The 18,305-nt window shown below is 43.8% G+C and overlaps 1 protein-coding gene across 3 annotated transcripts; it reads right to left on the reverse strand.

The window, feature by feature from the left end:
- Window positions 1-1,863: 1,863 nt before the first annotated feature.
- Window positions 1,864-17,522, reverse strand: LOC129853735 (calsenilin-like). Of its 3 annotated transcripts, XM_055920092.1 has the most exons (8): window positions 16,291-17,522; window positions 11,906-11,917; window positions 7,771-7,888; window positions 7,376-7,445; window positions 6,897-7,075; window positions 6,370-6,474; window positions 6,147-6,209; window positions 1,864-3,486 (listed from the first exon to the last, which is right to left on the reverse strand). In XM_055920092.1, the coding sequence occupies exons 1-8, from the start codon at window positions 16,335-16,337 to the stop codon at window positions 3,439-3,441; spliced, it is 642 nt and encodes a 213-aa protein (XP_055776067.1). In that variant the 5' UTR covers window positions 16,338-17,522; the 3' UTR covers window positions 1,864-3,438. The 3 variants fall into 3 exon arrangements, with proteins under 3 accessions (XP_055776067.1, XP_055776066.1, XP_055776065.1); XM_055920091.1 differs by lacking the exons at window positions 11,906-11,917; window positions 16,291-17,522 and adding an exon at window positions 12,530-14,387 and having other exon boundaries at window positions 7,771-7,895; XM_055920090.1 differs by lacking the exons at window positions 11,906-11,917; window positions 16,291-17,522 and having other exon boundaries at window positions 7,771-10,242.
- Window positions 17,523-18,305: the final 783 nt, after the last annotated feature.

Below are 18,305 nucleotides of genomic sequence, written 5' to 3' on the forward strand. Positions count from 1 at the left end.
GTAGTGTAAGATCTGCTACAGTATATCATCCACTCAATTAACTAACTAAAGTGCTTCATTTTTCATTGACCAAAGTGGCCGTGTCCCCCTGACCTGCTATGGCCTGGCTATTGACTAATCCCCAATCAGCCTTTACCCTACCAGCACCTGCCACTGACACATACAACAGGGAGTGAGATCAGACATGACAGACATACACAAACTCTCTCTAAGTGCTTGCTCTGGTGGTTATTTATGCATGTGAGATAAAGTACCCCACATGACAATGACTACAGGTATGTAAGGTAAAGGCTTAAGTGGGCCTGTAGTATTCTAGAACTTGAATCTTAATGTGTGTGTGTGTGTGTGTGTGTGTGTGTGTGTGTGTGTGTGTGTGTGTGTGTGTGTGTGTGTGTGTGTGTGTGTGTGTGTGTGTGTGTGTGTGTGTGTGTGTGTGTGCGTGTGTGCGTGTGTGCGCACTTGAATCTTAATGTGTGTGTGTGTGTGTGTGTGCATGTGTGTGTGCGTGCGTGCGTGCGTGCGTGCGTGGTGTAAGGGAGCTGAGACCTGAGGATTTGGGACAGTAGAATCAGGAGTCACATGTTTGTGAAGGTGTTTGGTAGGAGGAGTAGCACTAGAGATGCTAAAGCCTGGATTTACATCATGCTCCACTTGGCAACACACACACACACGTTCTAGCGCTCATGCACACACGCACACTTTGTAACGCTCACTTTCACACCCACCCACCCACCCACTCATGATGACATCCCACGGATAGTGAAGTGATCAACACATACAGCCTAGGAATCCTGGGAATTCTCAATCAGGCAGTTTAGAATTCAAATGAATTATGAGTTAAAAATTCTGGTCATTCTAGTCTTTCTGCTTCAAAACAGACCCTCCTTCAAACAGTAAATAGTTATAACACATCATTGTTTTCTCATGGAGAGAGTGGCTCACATGGAGTGTGTGTGTGTGTATATGTCTATGTGTGTGTGTGTGTGTGTGTGTGTGTGTGTGTGTGTGTGTGTGTGTGTGTGTGTGTGTGTGTGTGTGTGTGTGTGTGTGTGTGTGTGTGTGTGTGTGTGTGTGTGTGTGTGTGTGTGTGTGTGTATGTATGTGTATGACATTTAGGCCAGGCACCAGGGCTTGGCCATGCTATCTGTGCATGCTTTAGTTCCATGGTTTGGTCTCCAGTCTGTTTCATTCATTCATGCCACACCGCACAAACAAACACACGCACACACACGTGTGAACAGAACTAATCTGCTCCAGGCCAGGTCACATGAGCTATGTTGTTATGGCAAAGACAGAGAAAACCTCTGTTACAACACTCTACTTCTGAGACAATGTGATTTCCTAGAACAGGTCCACAGGGTACAATATATAGGGCCTGGTGCCTAGGGGCTTTGGTGGTTAGGGCTTAGGTGTAGGGGTATGAAAGTATGGGGTGGGTCGGGGTGTGGGTATGGGTTTTGTCTGCAGTCTGAGCAGTCAACGTGTTACAGGTATAAAGGATTATAGTATTACCATTATTTACCATGGTATTACTACATCAGGATTATGGCATATTTTTGCCGTCCCAGAATTGCTTTTGGTTTCAATGAGAAGAACGGGCATGTAATAATACTTTCTGCCACAGGAACACTGTTCCTTCATTCACTACTGCATATATCTGTACAACAACAACAAGAACACCACATACCTTATCAGGGCTTAGGATAGGAAATGACAGTGATGTTATCACTAGCGGCCAGTGCTCAGACCTCACATGATCACATCATAGATGTCCCAAATGGACCCTATTCCTGAGGGTGCCATTTTGGGACATTTTGGGACATTAGCAAAACAAAACCTCTGATGAACGATTGAGAAGAGGGATCAAGCCATAGCTGTATACTCTGTATTCATCTGAGGATGGCTTTAGTTTATAACACATATACATCTTAGTATATCTGTCTTGTTGTTGCACACATTATAAGGAGGCACTGACATACTGCACATCTCATGCTTATCCGTTGATGACTCGCTGGTCCGTTGGTGACAGAACAGAACCAGTGACCCTCCCTGTGTCACCCAGAACTATGGCCAGACGCAACCAGTAGGGTTAGAGCCCACCGCCCGTAGGGGTAACTCAAAACTCCAGAACTGACTTGAAATGAAACAAAATACCTGTACGATCAAATGTTCCAAAATTACTAATACTAAACATGTAAGGCTACAATTCCATCAATTAGTATTCTGTAAGTGTTAACATTTACATTTAAGTAATTTAGCAGACACTCTTATCCAGAGCGACTTACAAATTGGAAAGTTCATACATATTCATCCTGGTCCCCCCGTGGGGAATGAACCCACAACCCTGGCGTTGCAAGCGCCATGCTCTACCAACTGAGCCACACGGGACAGTTAAGTTAAGACAACTTCCCCACAGATTTTGTTTCTCCTTAACCTTTACCCTAAACCTAACCCTAACCCCACCTACTACTTACTACCAATAGAGCAGTACAGATGAGAGCACAACGCCTAACTGTATCTATGTTATTATTATATATTACTGTCTATACATATCTACATACACACTGAGTTTTCTGAAGTGGTCTACTGTGACTATCTACATTTACAATGCATTCTCTTCTGGTGCATATTGCAGAATATGAATGATTCTTAGTGCAAGCGCATGCTTCAGATCTTTTCTTTTTAGTGTCTCTGTGGTGTTTGGTGCTGGTGTCCTTGCCCAGGATCAATCCAGCTTGCTGTACGCTACATCAACTCTCTTAAACACTCTTCAAAGAAGTGTGTCAGTGCATCCCCATATAGCATGTGTAAGTGCGGCGGCTACTGTACTTATGTGTTATAGCTACAGGATCCTGGTCTGGAGGTCAGCAACATCCTGATGAGTTTCCACAATTGCCACTCTCACATTCTCTCTCCATCTTTCGATTAGTCATTTGTCTTAATGGTCCAATGAGAAGGCAGAGTTCTAGAAGCTCCTCGGATCATCAGTGTTGAGCAGTTTGGTCTTTCTTTCTCCTTTCTTTGGGAAGCTGACAAGCTGTAAAGTAGAAGAAGTCCCAGTAGCTCTCTTCTCTCCTCTTTTCTTTCTCTAGTGCGCTCTTTAGTCCACAAGCAGTGGCAGGTTGAGGCTAGTGCAGCCGTAAATGAACGCTGCTTGTACATATCTGTGGATTAGCCATCCTAGATTAGGATGCACTAAATTGAGTGTGTGTGTGTGTGTGTGTGTGTGTGTGTGTGTGTGTGTGTGTGTGTGTGTGTGTGTGTGTGTGTGTGTGTGTGTGTGTGTGTGTGTGTGTGTGTGTGTGTGTGTGGGTGTGTGTGTGTGTGTGTGTGCGTGTGCGTGCGTGTGTGTGTGTTGTGGGATTGGACAGGGGTTGTGTATAGACAGGAGGACGGGATCGGACGATGGGAGAATGACGTAGAATGTTCTGCTGGGCTCTAGAGCACGTTCTCAAAGAGCTGCATGGAGTTCATGATGTTCTCGTCCTGGAAGACAAACAGACAGGACAGACTGTTGAATGAAAGTCATGAGTCTGGTTCTTTGTTCACTTGGATTATTGGTCCACAAATTCAAACATTCAGCAAATCTTCCATTGACATCCAGGTAACACTTTACTTGAAAGGGGTTTACATAAGACATTCACAACACCTTTATGAACCCAGTCATAACACCTTCAAGATCTGTCTTGCCATGAAGATCTGACATTTACAAAATTATACTGATTGCCCAAGGCGGGAGCTACACTAATTAACTGACATTGTGAGTCACACCAGCGAGGAAGATGCGAAGTGAGAGGGATAACTGGATCCAAAAAACGCAGGTGGCGTTTTTTTCTTTTTTTTCTTTTGGCTCACCAAGTGAGTCGTTTTTGTATGGAGGTCAATGAGAGAGTGTTGAATTTGGTTAACAAACAATGTAACGGCTTATTTGCTACATGTGGCTTTTTTGATCAAGTGCTTTCGTAGTGCTTAGCTTGTTATGAGTGTACTGATATAGGGGCGGCAGGTAGCCTAGTGGTAAGAGCCAGTAACCGAAAGGTTGCTGGATCGAATCCCTGAGCTGACAAGGTAAAAATCTGTCGTTCTGCCCATGAACAAGGCAGTTAACCCACTGTTCCCCGGTAGGCCGTCATTGTAAATAGGAATTTATTCTTAACTGACTTGCCCAGTGAAATAAAGGTTAAATATAAGTAGCACACCTGACATCCCGGCAACTTTGAGAAACCCCCACTTTATATTGGAGTGGTGCCTGTTGTTCACACATGTATCTGCCCTCTCATTGGATAGAATGTTCCCACCTGATCTTGCCTCCTCCCGACTGCCTTCCATTTTTTAAGACATTTCTTGTTTAACACATTGTTAAAGAGGCAACTTGAGTATCTGGTCAATATAATGGATAATCTGTGGTCAAACACAATAACTGAAATGTGTTACTCACACATGATATCTCAATTGGCCCAATGGGGGGGAGCTGCATCATTTGCGGGGGACAACATGTTTACTGTAACTTGTTAATCCATAGTACAACAGAAATATGTATGTTCACAGCCACAGTAGCCAACCCCCTAAGTATTATCCTAAGAGCAGGATTGGTGCTCCAGGCCAAGAGTATCAGGCCTGTTTACTTCAAATCCGCCATTCAATACAATACAACTTAATTTGTCCATGTTACAGCGAACAACAGAAATGTGTCTTCTGCACTCATTACTCATAACTCCACAGATAGCACACATCTCTCACACACAGTTGAGAGGAGCTCAGGTCATGGCAGTTGCTTCTTCCAGGATTCTTATGGGAGGCTGCTTGTTCCAGGATTTTTAGTTTGGGGTCACTTAGAAATGTCCTTGTTTTTTAAAGAAAATCACGTTTTTTGTCCATTAAAATAACATCAAATTGATCGGAAATACCTCGTAGACATTGTTAATGTTGTAAATGACTATTGCAGCTGGAAATGGCAGATTTTTTATGGAATATCTACATAGGCGCACAGAGGCCCATTATCAGCAACCATCACTCCTGTGTTCCAATGGCACGTTGTGTTTGCTAATCCAAGTTTATAATTTTAAAAGGCTAATTTATCATTAGAAAACCCTTTTCAATTATGTTAGCACAGCTGAAAACTGTTGTCCTGATTAAAGAAGCAATAAAACTGGCCTTCTTTAGACTAGTTGCGGGTAAATAGTACCCGTAAAAAACACCAGTCTCAACGTCAACAGGGAAGAGGAGACTCCGGGATGCTGGCCTTCTAGGCAGAGTTCCTCTGTCCAGTGTTCTTTTTCCCATCTTAATCTTTTCTTTTTATTGGCCAGTCTGAGATAAGGCTTTTTCTTTGCACCTTTGCCTATAAGGCCAGCATCCCGGAGTCACCTTTTCCCTGTTGACGTTGAGACTGGTGTTTTGCCACCTGTTACTGCATTGACAGCCAACGCCACCTATTTCTGTACCACTACAACACTGGTTCTGATGGTATTTGATGAAGACATTGACACTGTACTAACTAAAACATGTCAGCTAGATTACAACATAGATGCAGTTCCCTTAGCACATGCTGCAAATATTGTGCATCACCAAACGTTCCTCTCTGGGTTTCCCAGAAGCATTTCATTGTAGTATGTGCATTTGAACATTAAACTTTGACTATATGATTTGTTGCTTTCATCACAAACTAAACAATTATTATTCTGAACCACCCCACTACTAGAAAAGCTCATAATTCAGTAAGGTAATAATGATAATTCCAAGGTGGCATCCTGCTATGTTGAAAGATCATGAGAGAAGACACAGAACACTCAATGCACAAAGTCACTAACCACTTACCCTGTGCTGGTCCCAGCCTGTTATGTGAATAGTGTATCAGAGGATTAGGTACTGCGGCAGTATAAATACACATTTCCACTGTACTTCTTCTGACTAATGTTGAATAAATCTGTTAACGGTTTGTAATGAATGATACTGCAACCCTCAACGGTGTTAGGACCGGTTTCATAAAGGTGTTATGAATGCCTTACGCATACCCCCTTCAAGTGATTTTGTTAACGTTGTCTGTGTCTTTTATTAATTATGTCAAAATGTGAGGTAGCGCACAGGTCTGCTGTTGTGTTGATGCATGCTTCGTAACTGTGGTACTGTAACTGTAACTGTGGTACCTTCTGACAGGTCTCAATGAACTCCTCAATGGTCACCACTCCATCTCTGTTTCTGTCCATTTTCTGAAGAAAGAAGAAAGGAATGGAGGGAGAGAGGGAGGGAGGGGCAGAATGGATGAAGTAAGGAGAGAGGACGAGAGCATGTTCAGTGAGTAAGAAGCATTTTGTTGATGCGTGTGTGCATGTTGTGTGAGTGTGTTTGTGCGCACAGCGCTGTGTGCACCTGGAAGAACTTATCCACATGTTCAGAGGGTGCCTCATCCCGTACACTTGGGTAGGTGTACCTGCCCATCATATCATAGATGGACTTCATAATAGCCAGCATCTCCTGAGAGAGAGGGAGAGAGAGCGAGACCGAGAAAGAAAGAGAGAAGAGACAGAGGCAGAGAGGAGTCATAGTTTACCGTGATGTATCTAAAGCTACAGATGTAGGATCTTAATTTGAGCCAGTTTGCTACAGCAGGTAAATAATCCTGCAGCAACAGGAAATGTGAATGATTATGTGGATAATAATGAATGGACATTGTTTTAGGGGTTGATACACTTTTCATTATGGCAAATCAAGTCTGAAATTTTAAGTGGAAATTACAGACTTTAGAAGCCTTTTTAAACCTTGAATACACTACACGTTTGCATTTCCTGCTGCACAGGAAAATTCTCAGTCACTAAAGAGTACTCAAATTAAGATCCTACATCTGTAGCCAATCATTTAGATATGTGGTGTTTCTATTGTGGCCAATCACAGTGTACCTCTTTAGTGATGTATCCATCCTTGTTGATGTCATACAGGTTGAAGGCCCAGTTGAGTTTCTCTGTGACTGACCCTCTCAGAAGAACAGACAGGCCAATCACAAAGTCCTCAAAACGAATGGAGCCATTTCTGTCCATATCAAACGCATTAAACAGGAAATGTGCATAGGTGGTGGCGTCTGTAGGATAGAGGGAGAGAGTGGGGTGGGGGGAGAAGAGAGGAACATAAGAAAGGAAAGATAGGAGAGGTAGTGTACAGGAAAAGGGTTAAAGAAGGGAGAGAGAGGTTAGGGGAAAAGGGATGAGGAGAGGAGAGAGGTAGAGGGGAGGAGAGAATGTTGGGGGTAGGCAGATATTCAAATAATCAGTAACCATAAGCTTTTACTGTTATTCTCCCTGTAGTTCAGGTGTGCTTTTATCATATTTCAGGCACAAAGAGACAGAGAGTAGTTTCAATGGAGATAGTTCTATCCGCTCACCTCCTTGGGGAAAGAACTGAGAATAGATGGTCTTGAACGTCTCTTCGTCAACCAAACCACTTGGACACTCCTACGAGAGAGAGAGAGAGAGAGAGAGAGAGAGAGAGAGAGAGAGAGAGAGAGAGAGAGAGAGAGAGAGAGAGAGAGAGAGAGAGAGAGAGAGAGAGATAAAGAGACTTACAGTGCAATTAGCCATATGCCTATTAATGGTGAAGTAATTTCACTACACCAATAAGGTAAAATCTACTCTAATTTATTCTACATTCTTATGTAGAACTCCAAACTGCCCAAAAATAAAGATCCAAGCTCAACTTGCTAAAATAAAGGCCAAAAAAAATCCTCCCAAATACAGTCCTACAGCATCCCCACCCCATCCTCTCTGCTCCCCTACGTACATTCTTGAAGCCCCTGTATAGTGACTGGAGCTCCTTCTTGGTGAACTTTGTCTGAACCTGCAGCTGGTCCAAGCCTTCTGGCTGGTGACGAACTATAGACAGCTCCAAATCACTGTCACTACTGTCTGTAGGAGGAAAGAGCGAGGAAGAGGGAGAGAGAGGGAGAGAGAGAGAGAGAGAAAAGAGAAGGGGATAGAGAGAAGGAGAGGGGAACGAGAGGGAGAGAGGAAGGACAGTGGGCGAGAGGGATGGGGAGACCATGGCAGGCAGGGAAAGAGAGGAAGAGGGAAAACAAATTTAAGGGGTGGAAAGAGGGGCCAGATCAAGAAAGAGTTAGAAAGAAATTGAAGAAGAGTGAGATTAAAACAAAAAGAGGACTCAAAAAGAGAGGAAAGTACTTTCTTTTAAAGTGTGATCTTTGCAGAGAAACTACGTTTTCTGTTAGTATTCACTTATTACATTTGAGTGAACAGGTGCCAAATTCGTAATATTCAATAACAAGGCATTGAAAGAACTTCATTCTGAAATATCCAATGAAAGCCATGACTATGACTGATTTTATTTCATTCGTATTAGTCCTACTCGTTCTAACAAAGTAAGAGAAAGCACTAACACTGTGAGAAAGAAAAGCAAGACATAGCTCAAAAAAAAGGGGAGTTACTAGAAACCAAGAGATTTCTATTGCTTCCATACTCACCATCTTTAAACACACACAACAGAGAGAGAGAGAGAGAAAGAGAGAGAAAGAGAGAGAGAGAGAGTGTGTGAGAGAGACAGTAAGAGAGATAGAGAAATGTAAAGACAGTTAACGGAATAAAGAGAGGTATAGAGAGACAGTGAGAAAAGAGAAGAGAAAAACAGAGAAAATGGTCAAGTCAAGTCAATAATTGTGGAACGCAGACACTGACTAGGGAGAAGAGGAGAGGAACAGACAATCTTTATAAATGCAGTTAGTCCCACTCTCTCTGACACTTTCTTTCTGTCTCCATCTCCCTCCATCCAACCTCTCTCTCCCCCTCTCTTTCTCCCTCCATCCCCATCTCTCTTACCGGTCTCTGTGATGTCGATGAGTCCCAGTAAGTGCATCATTGTGAGGAACATTAGTACAAGGCTGTCTCCCACCTGACACTCAACTCCCCTTCTTCCGCCGTCTTTCCGTCTTTTTGTTTCCCCCCCCGTGTGAAAATTCTGTCTCTCTGTCCTCTCTCCCTCAGTTATCTCTCCCTCCGTACCCACTTTCCCTCTGCCAGTCTCTCAAACTAAAGACAGATATTGCTTTGGATCCTTGGGGTGCTTTAAAGTTCCAGAGAGTTCTACAGTTCTAGAGAGAACAGTTCCAACTGTGATTCAGAGAGATGTAAGTTGAAGCCATGAAAAGCGATTGGACCAGATTCAAACTCAATGATATCCAAAAGGACCTAAAACAGCCTTTCAAATACAACTGAAACTACAGGGAAGAAATACAAACCTTCTTTCCATGAGAATTCTTAAGCTGTTTTCCCAAAAGATTATTCCAATTGTTTACTTATTGTCCCGTCATTTTACTCCCAAGTCCTGGGACATCCAGTTACTCATTTCATCTCTCTGATTCAAACTCTGATGAGCCAACAGACATGCGTCACTGAACAGTGTAAATTTACTCTCTTCCATCCCTACTTATTTCCTTGGCTTCCACTCCTCCTCTCATTCTCTTCATCCCATTAACCTGTGGACTCCTGTCAAAACTACCCACAGATACAGACAGAACCTACCACATTTATTTTTTTTAATAATTGTGAAAAATCCCACACATTTAGGGACAGTTTCACCGACAAAGGAAATCCCACGCACCCTCTGCTTACAAGACAAATCTGTAACAAGAAGTCTGCATCCATTATGAAGATGTTTAACAAGATGTTTCCACAACATTAATGCAGTACTTGTTAGTGAACCCAATTGCCAAGGAGGAGTCAGTGTAGATGGCTGCATCTCAATAGTCTAAAGTGGCTTTTTCTCCTCGTCTTCTTTCCTTCATCTGCTCTGATCTGACAGAACAAGACAGGTGGAAGCTGACACCCAATAGACATGCGCCATACTGCTTTCACCATCTGTTTTCAGATCAGTGCAAATGAAGGAGAGGAGGCAAGGAAAGGAAGACTCTTTAGTTTAGAGTAATGAGACCCAGCCATCTGTCCTAAATCCCATGTCCCCAGCAGGCTCTGTGATCCAGTTCAAGTCTAATTGTTCTCATCTCTCCAGAGTTCATAAACACAGCTCTCAGCAGGCTGACGCTTCACACAGGATGCGTCCAAAATGGCTTTGTGGGCCCTGGTCAAAAGTAGTGCACTATATAAGGAATAAGGTACCATTTGGGACAAATCCACAGTCAGACACAGTCAAAACATATACAGCATTACTGTAATTCATTGGACGCTGGTTCACTCAAGGCCTGTGACACTTGCCAAAAACTCCTGTTATTTAAACGTCGTCATACCAATGATTTTCGACACACACACACACACACACACACACACACACACACACACACACACACACACACACACACACACACACACACACACACACACACACACACACACACACACACACACACACACACACACACACACACACACACACACACACACACACACACACACACACACCAAGACCCCATTGATATAAAGACAGGGAGTGATCAATACTGTCCTCTGGTGGCAGTAGAAATGAAGTAGTAGGCAGGAGTCCAAGCAGTATTGATCAGTCGACGGCCATTATTACATTAATGGCCAGACTCTCTCATCTAACTGACGCCACACACAATCCAGAATACACAGCCCCACCACACATGCCCGAAATAAATCAAACAGATCCAAAATACAACACACATTAGGACTGGTAAAAAGTCTAATTTCAAAAGCAACAACTAGGGATTTGTGTGTTACCCAAACACACACACACACACACACACACACACACACACACACACACACACACACACACACACACACACACACACACACACACACACACACACACACACACACACACACACACACACACACACACACACACACACACACACACACACACACACACACACACACACACACATACCCATTACTGGATGGTGGTTAATGGTGCTAGGTGGATATACATAATGTAGCTGGTAAAACAGATGCCCTTATTTGACTGCTGATCGATTTGGCTATGTAACTATTATTATAATGGCTATGTGACTTTGTATTTCTCTATTTCCATTTCTGCTGGGACTGAGTGTATATCAGAGGTGCACTTAAGAAAGAAAGTGAGAGAGATTGAGAGAGAGAGAGAAAAATGAGGAAAAGCTATTGCGGGACACTATTGAACAGTGGGAGAGGATTTTGGGGGCCATTGCAGGATGGCCAGTGTCCTTCACGGTCCTGGCGAAGTACTGCAGGCTCCACATTCAGGCGGTCTCAAAGAAAGCCTGTTCGATACTGCATGTATAATTAATGCTAGGTAATGCTAGACCTGGGTGTGGGCCATGCCTCTCTGAAGATGTGACCACAGAGAGATGGAGAGAGAGGGAGGGAGGAGGAGATAGGAGGAGAAGGAGAGAGAATGGTGCACTGTGGAAGGACTGAGAGGGAGAAGGGGGAAAGAGAGAGAGAGAGAGGGAGAGAGAGAGAGAGAGAGAGACAGAGAAGAAGAAGAAGAAGAAGAAGAAGAAGAAGAAGAAGAAGAAGAAGAAGAAGAAGAAGAAGAAGAAGAAGAAGAAGAAGAAGAAGAAGAAGAAGAAGAAGAAGAAGAAGAAGAAGAAGAAGAAGAGAGATGCATTGTAGAGGAATTGAGAGCGAGAAGAGAGGACAGAAGTTTGGGTTCAGAAAAGAGAACAAAAGAATACTATGAATAATGGGTGAACCCCTCCTTCACAAACAACTACTGATCAACATGATTCACCATCGCCACCTTGGCTTGAGTCTATCCATAGGAGCAATACATGTGTCAAATACTACATCATTTATCTGATCCATAGATAATAAGATAAAAGGCACACATGGAATTATACTAGTCTCTAATGCTTATGATGTCTGTGATAAGTCTAAACTGAAGCACTTTAATGTGGGGTTGGAGGCTTTCTATTGTAATGGATTTGGCACAGTGGCTACAGAACACTTTGTCTGGCCTTTGGCCTACAACTATATATTATTCAGGGAACTTTATAGAATCTGAATGATGTTATTCTCTACAGTAAACTTGACTTTAATGCCCGCTAAAACAATTTTCTCTTGAGAGATATTTCCTAATAGATACCACAATCCCCTATCTCAGAATGCGCAATAGCAAGATACACACTGCCCTACCCCAGCCTCAGAAGATGGCAGCTTTAGCTTTGGTTAAGTTGACTAATTCAATTGTTGGGAACATATATAGTGTGTGCAACTTTCTTTATATACTATCTTAGAATATATCAAATGCCAAAATATCAAACACCAAATGCCCTATCCCAGATATTAGTTAGTTACCCAGATACCAGACATGAGCCCAGCATATCTACTGTGTAACCCCCCTGGTACCACATATCCACTTTGCCTCCCAAATACAAGATACAGTTTGAACACCCAACCTCAGATAGCAGATAGCAGATAGTTAATGCCCTGCCTTAACTGAAACATCGAGCTAAATGCCATGTCCCCATTTGTGAACATGGAATAAAAAGATACAGACCACCAGCACTTTTGCTTCCCAGCCATTTCATTTGATTTCTAGCCTACTGGAGCCTCCTCAGGGCCCTTACCTTCAAAGGAGGACATGGGCTCCAGGATGCCAAAGCCCTTGAGCACGGCCACAAACATGATCATGACCACACCAATGGCAAACAGCTCCATGCCCTGGATCTGAAACCCCATGGCTGGGAGAGACGGCAGGGGGAGCCCGCTGAGGGCAAGCCCACACACAGAGGCCTGGTGCCGGGGAAGGCGGGGGAGGGGGGAGACTCCAGCGGGTGCAAGGTTAATGATAGTGATAGTCGCTGTGGTTGAACAACAGATGCTAGGCTAGACACCAGTCAGTCAGGTAGGCTAGGTACTTGGAGGCTTGGCTAAGCTTATCAGCTGGTGTTAACATAACGAACTGGGCAGCATGAAAGAATGGACAAGAAAATGGATGGAAAATGTCAAAGATTATGGAATGGAGAATATTTTAAAAAGTGGGTAGACATGGGGAAAAAACGCTCTCTTTGGATCTGACCTGTGGGAAAATAGAGGTAGAGTCCAAGGCCACTTATTTTGGTGGTGAGGAGCGGTCTAAAGTGAACTTTGCTGTCATTCCTCCACAGTTGTTCTCAAAAATCCCGACAGATAGCCATTGATAGAGCATCGCTGTACACCTTCACAGTCCAAATAGTAAACGTCCATCATCTTAGAGCCGTCATTTTGGGGGACTGAATGACTGAATAATCTCTGGACAAAATCACCTTCAGGAATTACAGAGAATTCCAATCGATGTTCTGTGATATCCGGTTCATGATGTGTTTTAAAACTGTGAATCGTTGAAGTGAATCAGATGACTAACTTGCTGAGTCAGGAAGGTGTGTAGAAGTGGTGAGAGTGAAATCCTACACCTCACTGTGATCATCTCATCTTTCCCACGATATAAACAGAAATAAAAGAACATCCACACCATAAAGAAAGGGAATCTCTGAACTTAAAATAGTCCCTCTCTGCGAATGAAACACAATACCGGGTGCCTTTCCTTCCTTATTTTAGATCTTGTCATAGTATACAGTATGTGTAAATCAATCAGATAATCAATCAATCCACAATATAATCAATACTATAATTGACAGATCAATAGACTAGTTAAATATCAGAACTCTAGTCTCTGATAATTCACCAAACACCACTTTCTAAGACATTACGAACAATCTTTGCACTTATTTCTCGACAATTCCTTCCTCTTTCTCTCAGTAACACTTGGTCCAGTCCAGTCCAATCGAATCTGGTCCAGATCTGGTTGGGTTCACGCCAGGTTTGATGTGATTCATGCTAATGCGGTTCACACGCCCAGTCTGATCCAGTATTTTCAGTCCGGTCCAGTATTTTCAGTCCAGTTTATTCCAGGTAGTGACCACATAGGGTTCCGGAGGATTGGGTCTGTGTAGGGCTGAGAGGTGTCCGATGGACTGAAGAGCTACCAGCAAGCACCGCCCATCCCTTACCGCCAGTTGCCTTCCCTTCTCTCCTCTTCTGCGCTCTCTCTCTCTCTCTCCCCCCCACCCTCCTTTCGTCTCTCTCTTTCCCCTCTGTCCCGTAAGAAACCACAGACGATGAGCTACAGTGACTCTCTCCACCAACTCCAAACCTCCTCTCTTTCTGTCCATATCGCCCCTCCTCTCCTCCCTCTGTTCATCTCATCCATCTCACCTCTCTCTTTCCAGCCGACCTCCATCCCCCACATGTATTCCTTCACGCTTTCTAACCACAGGCTCAGTATCTCATTTTGTTCCCTATTTTATTCTCTCTCTCTATCTATCTCTCTCCCTTTCTATCTCTCTCTCTCCCTCTCTTCTCTTTCTGACCACCTTCCCCCTCTCATCTTCTCTTTTCAGAGGTAGTGCTTGGGGACCAGGGGTGGTCACATTTCCAGACTGAGACAGAGGGCCCGATAGGAGGATCAAACACACACACACACACACACACACACACACACACACACACACACACACACACACACACACACACACACACACACACACACACACACACACACACACACACACACACACACACACACACACACACACACACACACACACACACACACACACACGTCTCCATCGCCTTCTTAGTCAAAGCATTAGCAAGTCCACACATCAACTACTGTATCTTATCCTCAGTTATCCACCACCTATCCACAGATATGTCTCGCACAAGTGCGCACATGCACACATACAGAAACATCTCCTTTTATTGTCTTCTGAACACAGCCCTTGTCTAGCACTTGGTGTGTGTGTGTGTGCGTGTGTGTGTGTGTGTGTGTGTGTGTGTGTGTGTGTGTGTGTGTGTGTGTGTGTGTGTGTGTGTGTGTGTGTGTGTGTGTGTGTGTGTGTGTGTGTGTGTGTGTGTGTGTGTGTGTGTGTGAGCGCTCGCTAATGCATTGATGCAGATGGCTGGGAGACCGCGAGAGGCCAGAGTGAGAGAGATCAATGAACCTGTGCTGAGCCTCTCCCCTGTCCTCTGCTCCTAACTCCACAGCACTAACTATACCACTCCATATCCTTATATCTATACACTACAATCACCACTACTCTGACATGTTAGGGAACCCTGCTTGGAAATTAGATAGATATATAACCTGTAACCCTAAATGTGTGCGTGTATGTCTGTCTGTCTGTCTGTCTGTCTATGAATACCAGTTGGAAACTTTACCCTCACGAAAACACTTAGCTACTGTAAATCTCTCCCTACAGTATGTCGCTCCAGTCACTCAATACCCACAGTGATTTGGTTCCACAGAGTGGTGTGTGTGTGTGTGTGTCATTCCAGCCAGCATCACTGCAAAGATCAGCTTATTATCTAATTTGTTCAACACAAAAAACATACAGTTTGCTTCAGAGCAGACAGACAGGAAAGAGCTCAATGTCTGGCATCTGGTCAGTGAGTGGATCATCATTCTGGACAGCTGAGCCATAGATAGCCTGAGGATTGACCCATGCTGTTCGTATCTGGCTGGTGAAAACAGTCCTACTGTAACAGAGTGACAGAGTCCAACACACAAACAGACAAGATACACACCAATATGGACACGTCTAAATACTGCTTTTAAACACCGTAGAGCCATATTCAGAACAGGACTTACTGAGGAAAGAGAGGGAGGGAGTGGAAAGAGAGAGATGGTACATGTGATGGTGTACAATACCCGAGCAGTGGTATCTAGCAGCACTATGGTGACAGTCGGACAGAGAACATAGAACATGAGTATAGAAATAAAGAGCACCGAGAGAAAAAGCCACAGTAGAGAGGTCGAGAGTAAGGTGAAAGTAGTAGAGAGTGGGGTGAGAGCCTACCTGAGCGGTGGTAGCTTGCAGCACTATGGTGACAGTCAGACAGAGAACATGAGTATAGAAATAAAGAGCACAGAGAGAAGAGTAGTAGAGAGTGGGGTGAGAGCCTACCTGAGCGGTGGTAGCGTGCAGCACTATGGTGACAGTCAGACAGAGAACATGAGTATAGAAATAAAGAGCACAGAGAGAAGAGTAGTAGAGAGTGGGGTGAGAGCCTACCTGAGCGGTGGTAGCGTGCAGCACTATGGTGACAGTCAGACAGAGAACATGAGTATAGAAATAAAGAGCACAGAGAGAAGAGTAGTAGAGAGTGGGGTGAGAGCCTACCTGAGCGGTGGTAGCGTGCAGCACTATGGTGACAGTCGGACAGAGAACATGAGTATAGAAATAAAGAGCACAGAGAGAAGAGTAGTAGAGAGTGGGGTGAGAGCCTACCTGAGCGGTGGTAGCGTGCAGCACTATGGTGACAGTCAGACAGACAGCTGGGGCGAGACAGTCGCCTCCTGGCCTCCAGGGAGAGAGCTGCCATCACAGCACCCATAGCAACCAGGCGAGACCAGACAGCACAAGGTGACAAGAGAATAAACTAGACGAGACGAGACTTCAGCTCTGAATAGAGATGCCACAAATGCCAAACTAGAGACTCCAATGAGATGACACTCGAAGAATCGATGCAAGATTCCAACGAGAAGAGACAACTACGATTGGAGAAACACGAGTCACAACTTAACACTTCAATGAGACACACGCAAAGTGATCCACTCAGTAAATAAAGTAATTTTAAAAAAGCGAACTCTCAGATAATAACTATTCTACCTACCCGTCATATCAAACTACAGCCCAATAGATCAACTGATGCTGAAAACTGTGTGGAGAGGACGGTGTGTGTCACATTTCCCAGTCTGTTTGGAGTTTGTGACACTGGGCTTGAGTCAGACAGATGAAGAGAGAGGGACAGAGAGAGAGAGAGAGAGAGAGAGAGAAAGAGAGAGCGAGAGCGAGAGCGAGAGCGAGAGAGAGAGCGAGAGAGAGAGAGAGAGAGAGATCAAACAGGACATTCTAAAGAGCCTGACCTTTCACATGAAACATCACACACTTCCACCACTTTCTTCTCTTCTTCTCTCTGTCTGTTTCTCTTCTTCTCTTCTTCTCTTCTTCTCTCTGTCTGTTTCTCTCACTCTGTCCACATTCCTCACATTTAAGTACCCCTCAACTCCCATTCCCGCTCTCCTATCTTGTTCCATGATCACATGTGAAATACTTTAAATATACTACCTGTAACATGTGTACCTGAGGAACTGTACAAACTGTTGTAAAAGTTGGGTCTTAACTACGTAACCACACAAAGTACAGAATTGGTCATATAACCATGCTAAGGACAAAATCCAAGCTGTGTAATGATTTACAATACCCACTAGAGAGCGGCAACACGTTTACCTAAATACGGCTCTGGTATACAGTAATGCTGACAGGTTTTTGATCTGATATCTTCAGTCCTCATTGTCAGTCAATGAGAGATGAAAGATGGGAGGATGGATCCAATGAGAGTTCAGCCTATTTAAAGAATCACATGAAGTGTTACTCAGCTGTTCTCCAGAAACAGTCACGATCATGTAACATGTGTAGATGTACAATGTGTCACGTGGTTGGTCATTCCTATGTTCCTGTTCAGTGTCTCAGTGCCACAAAAATATAATCGATTCAAAACAGGAACCCAAATGGAACACAAAAGAAACCCATTCGATTACACATATGTTACTAGTTTTTCCACTAGAAGCTTCGCAATATGTATTTTAGATATGTTATTTAATTAATTCATTATTTAATTCCAAAATAACGGTCTGGAACGCCAACGTCAAGCCACTGTCTACTGGGATGCAGCTAGAATTATAGCAGGTCAAGTTGAAAGGGAGTTTCACCCTGGCTCTGCGACAGCATATAGTTATTACTATACTAACAACATTACGTTTTTATCATAAACATCACAATTATCCAAACCACAAGCTAGAACCAGCACATTTTCGTTTTACTGGTAGAATCGGGAAATGTCTATTCCCTGTGTATTCCTGTGGTGCTCAGTTGGTAGAGCAGCGCCAGGATTGAGGGTTCGATTCCCACGGGGGACCAGAATGAAAAAAGAATTCAAATGTATGCTCTCCCTACTGTAAATCCCTCTGGAAGAGAGCGTCTGCTTCGTAAATGACTAAAATGCCAACTTGAGATGTATTCGTCTGCTCATAGTAAACTACACATTCTGGCATTCATAGAGAATCCTGATATCGCCCGCTAGGTAGAGGGGGCGTGCCCACAAACTTGAATAATGGTGACCAACACACAGCAGCAGAGAGGCTGTGACAGTAGGAGTGATGTTTTTGAAAAAAGTGGACCCTTGCCTTTTGGCCCATTTGTGTTTTCGGGGTGGGTGAAAACACCCCGGGTGCTGTGGAATCGGTGAAGGTAACCAGAAGTGGTCTGGTGATAATTGTTTGTGTGTCTTATGGTCAGAGGG

The sequence above is a fragment of the Salvelinus fontinalis genome, chromosome 4 (assembly GCF_029448725.1).
Source record: "Salvelinus fontinalis isolate EN_2023a chromosome 4, ASM2944872v1, whole genome shotgun sequence".
Classification (NCBI taxonomy): domain Eukaryota; kingdom Metazoa; phylum Chordata; class Actinopteri; order Salmoniformes; family Salmonidae; genus Salvelinus; species Salvelinus fontinalis.

Excerpts from the sequence above, each read along its gene's own strand:
- LOC129853735 (XM_055920090.1), bottom strand. The coding sequence starts at position 8,031 with ATGGTCTCCCCATCCCTCTCGCCCACTGTCCTTCCTCTCTCCCTCTCG. Across the intron at positions 7,446-7,770 it reads TATACAGGGGCTTCAAGAAT|GAGTGTCCAAGTGGTTTGGT; the intron begins GTACGTAGGGGA and ends TCTCTCTCGTAG. Across the intron at positions 3,487-6,146 it reads TCATTGAGACCTGTCAGAAG|GACGAGAACATCATGAACTC; the intron begins GTACCACAGTTA and ends TTTGTCTTCCAG.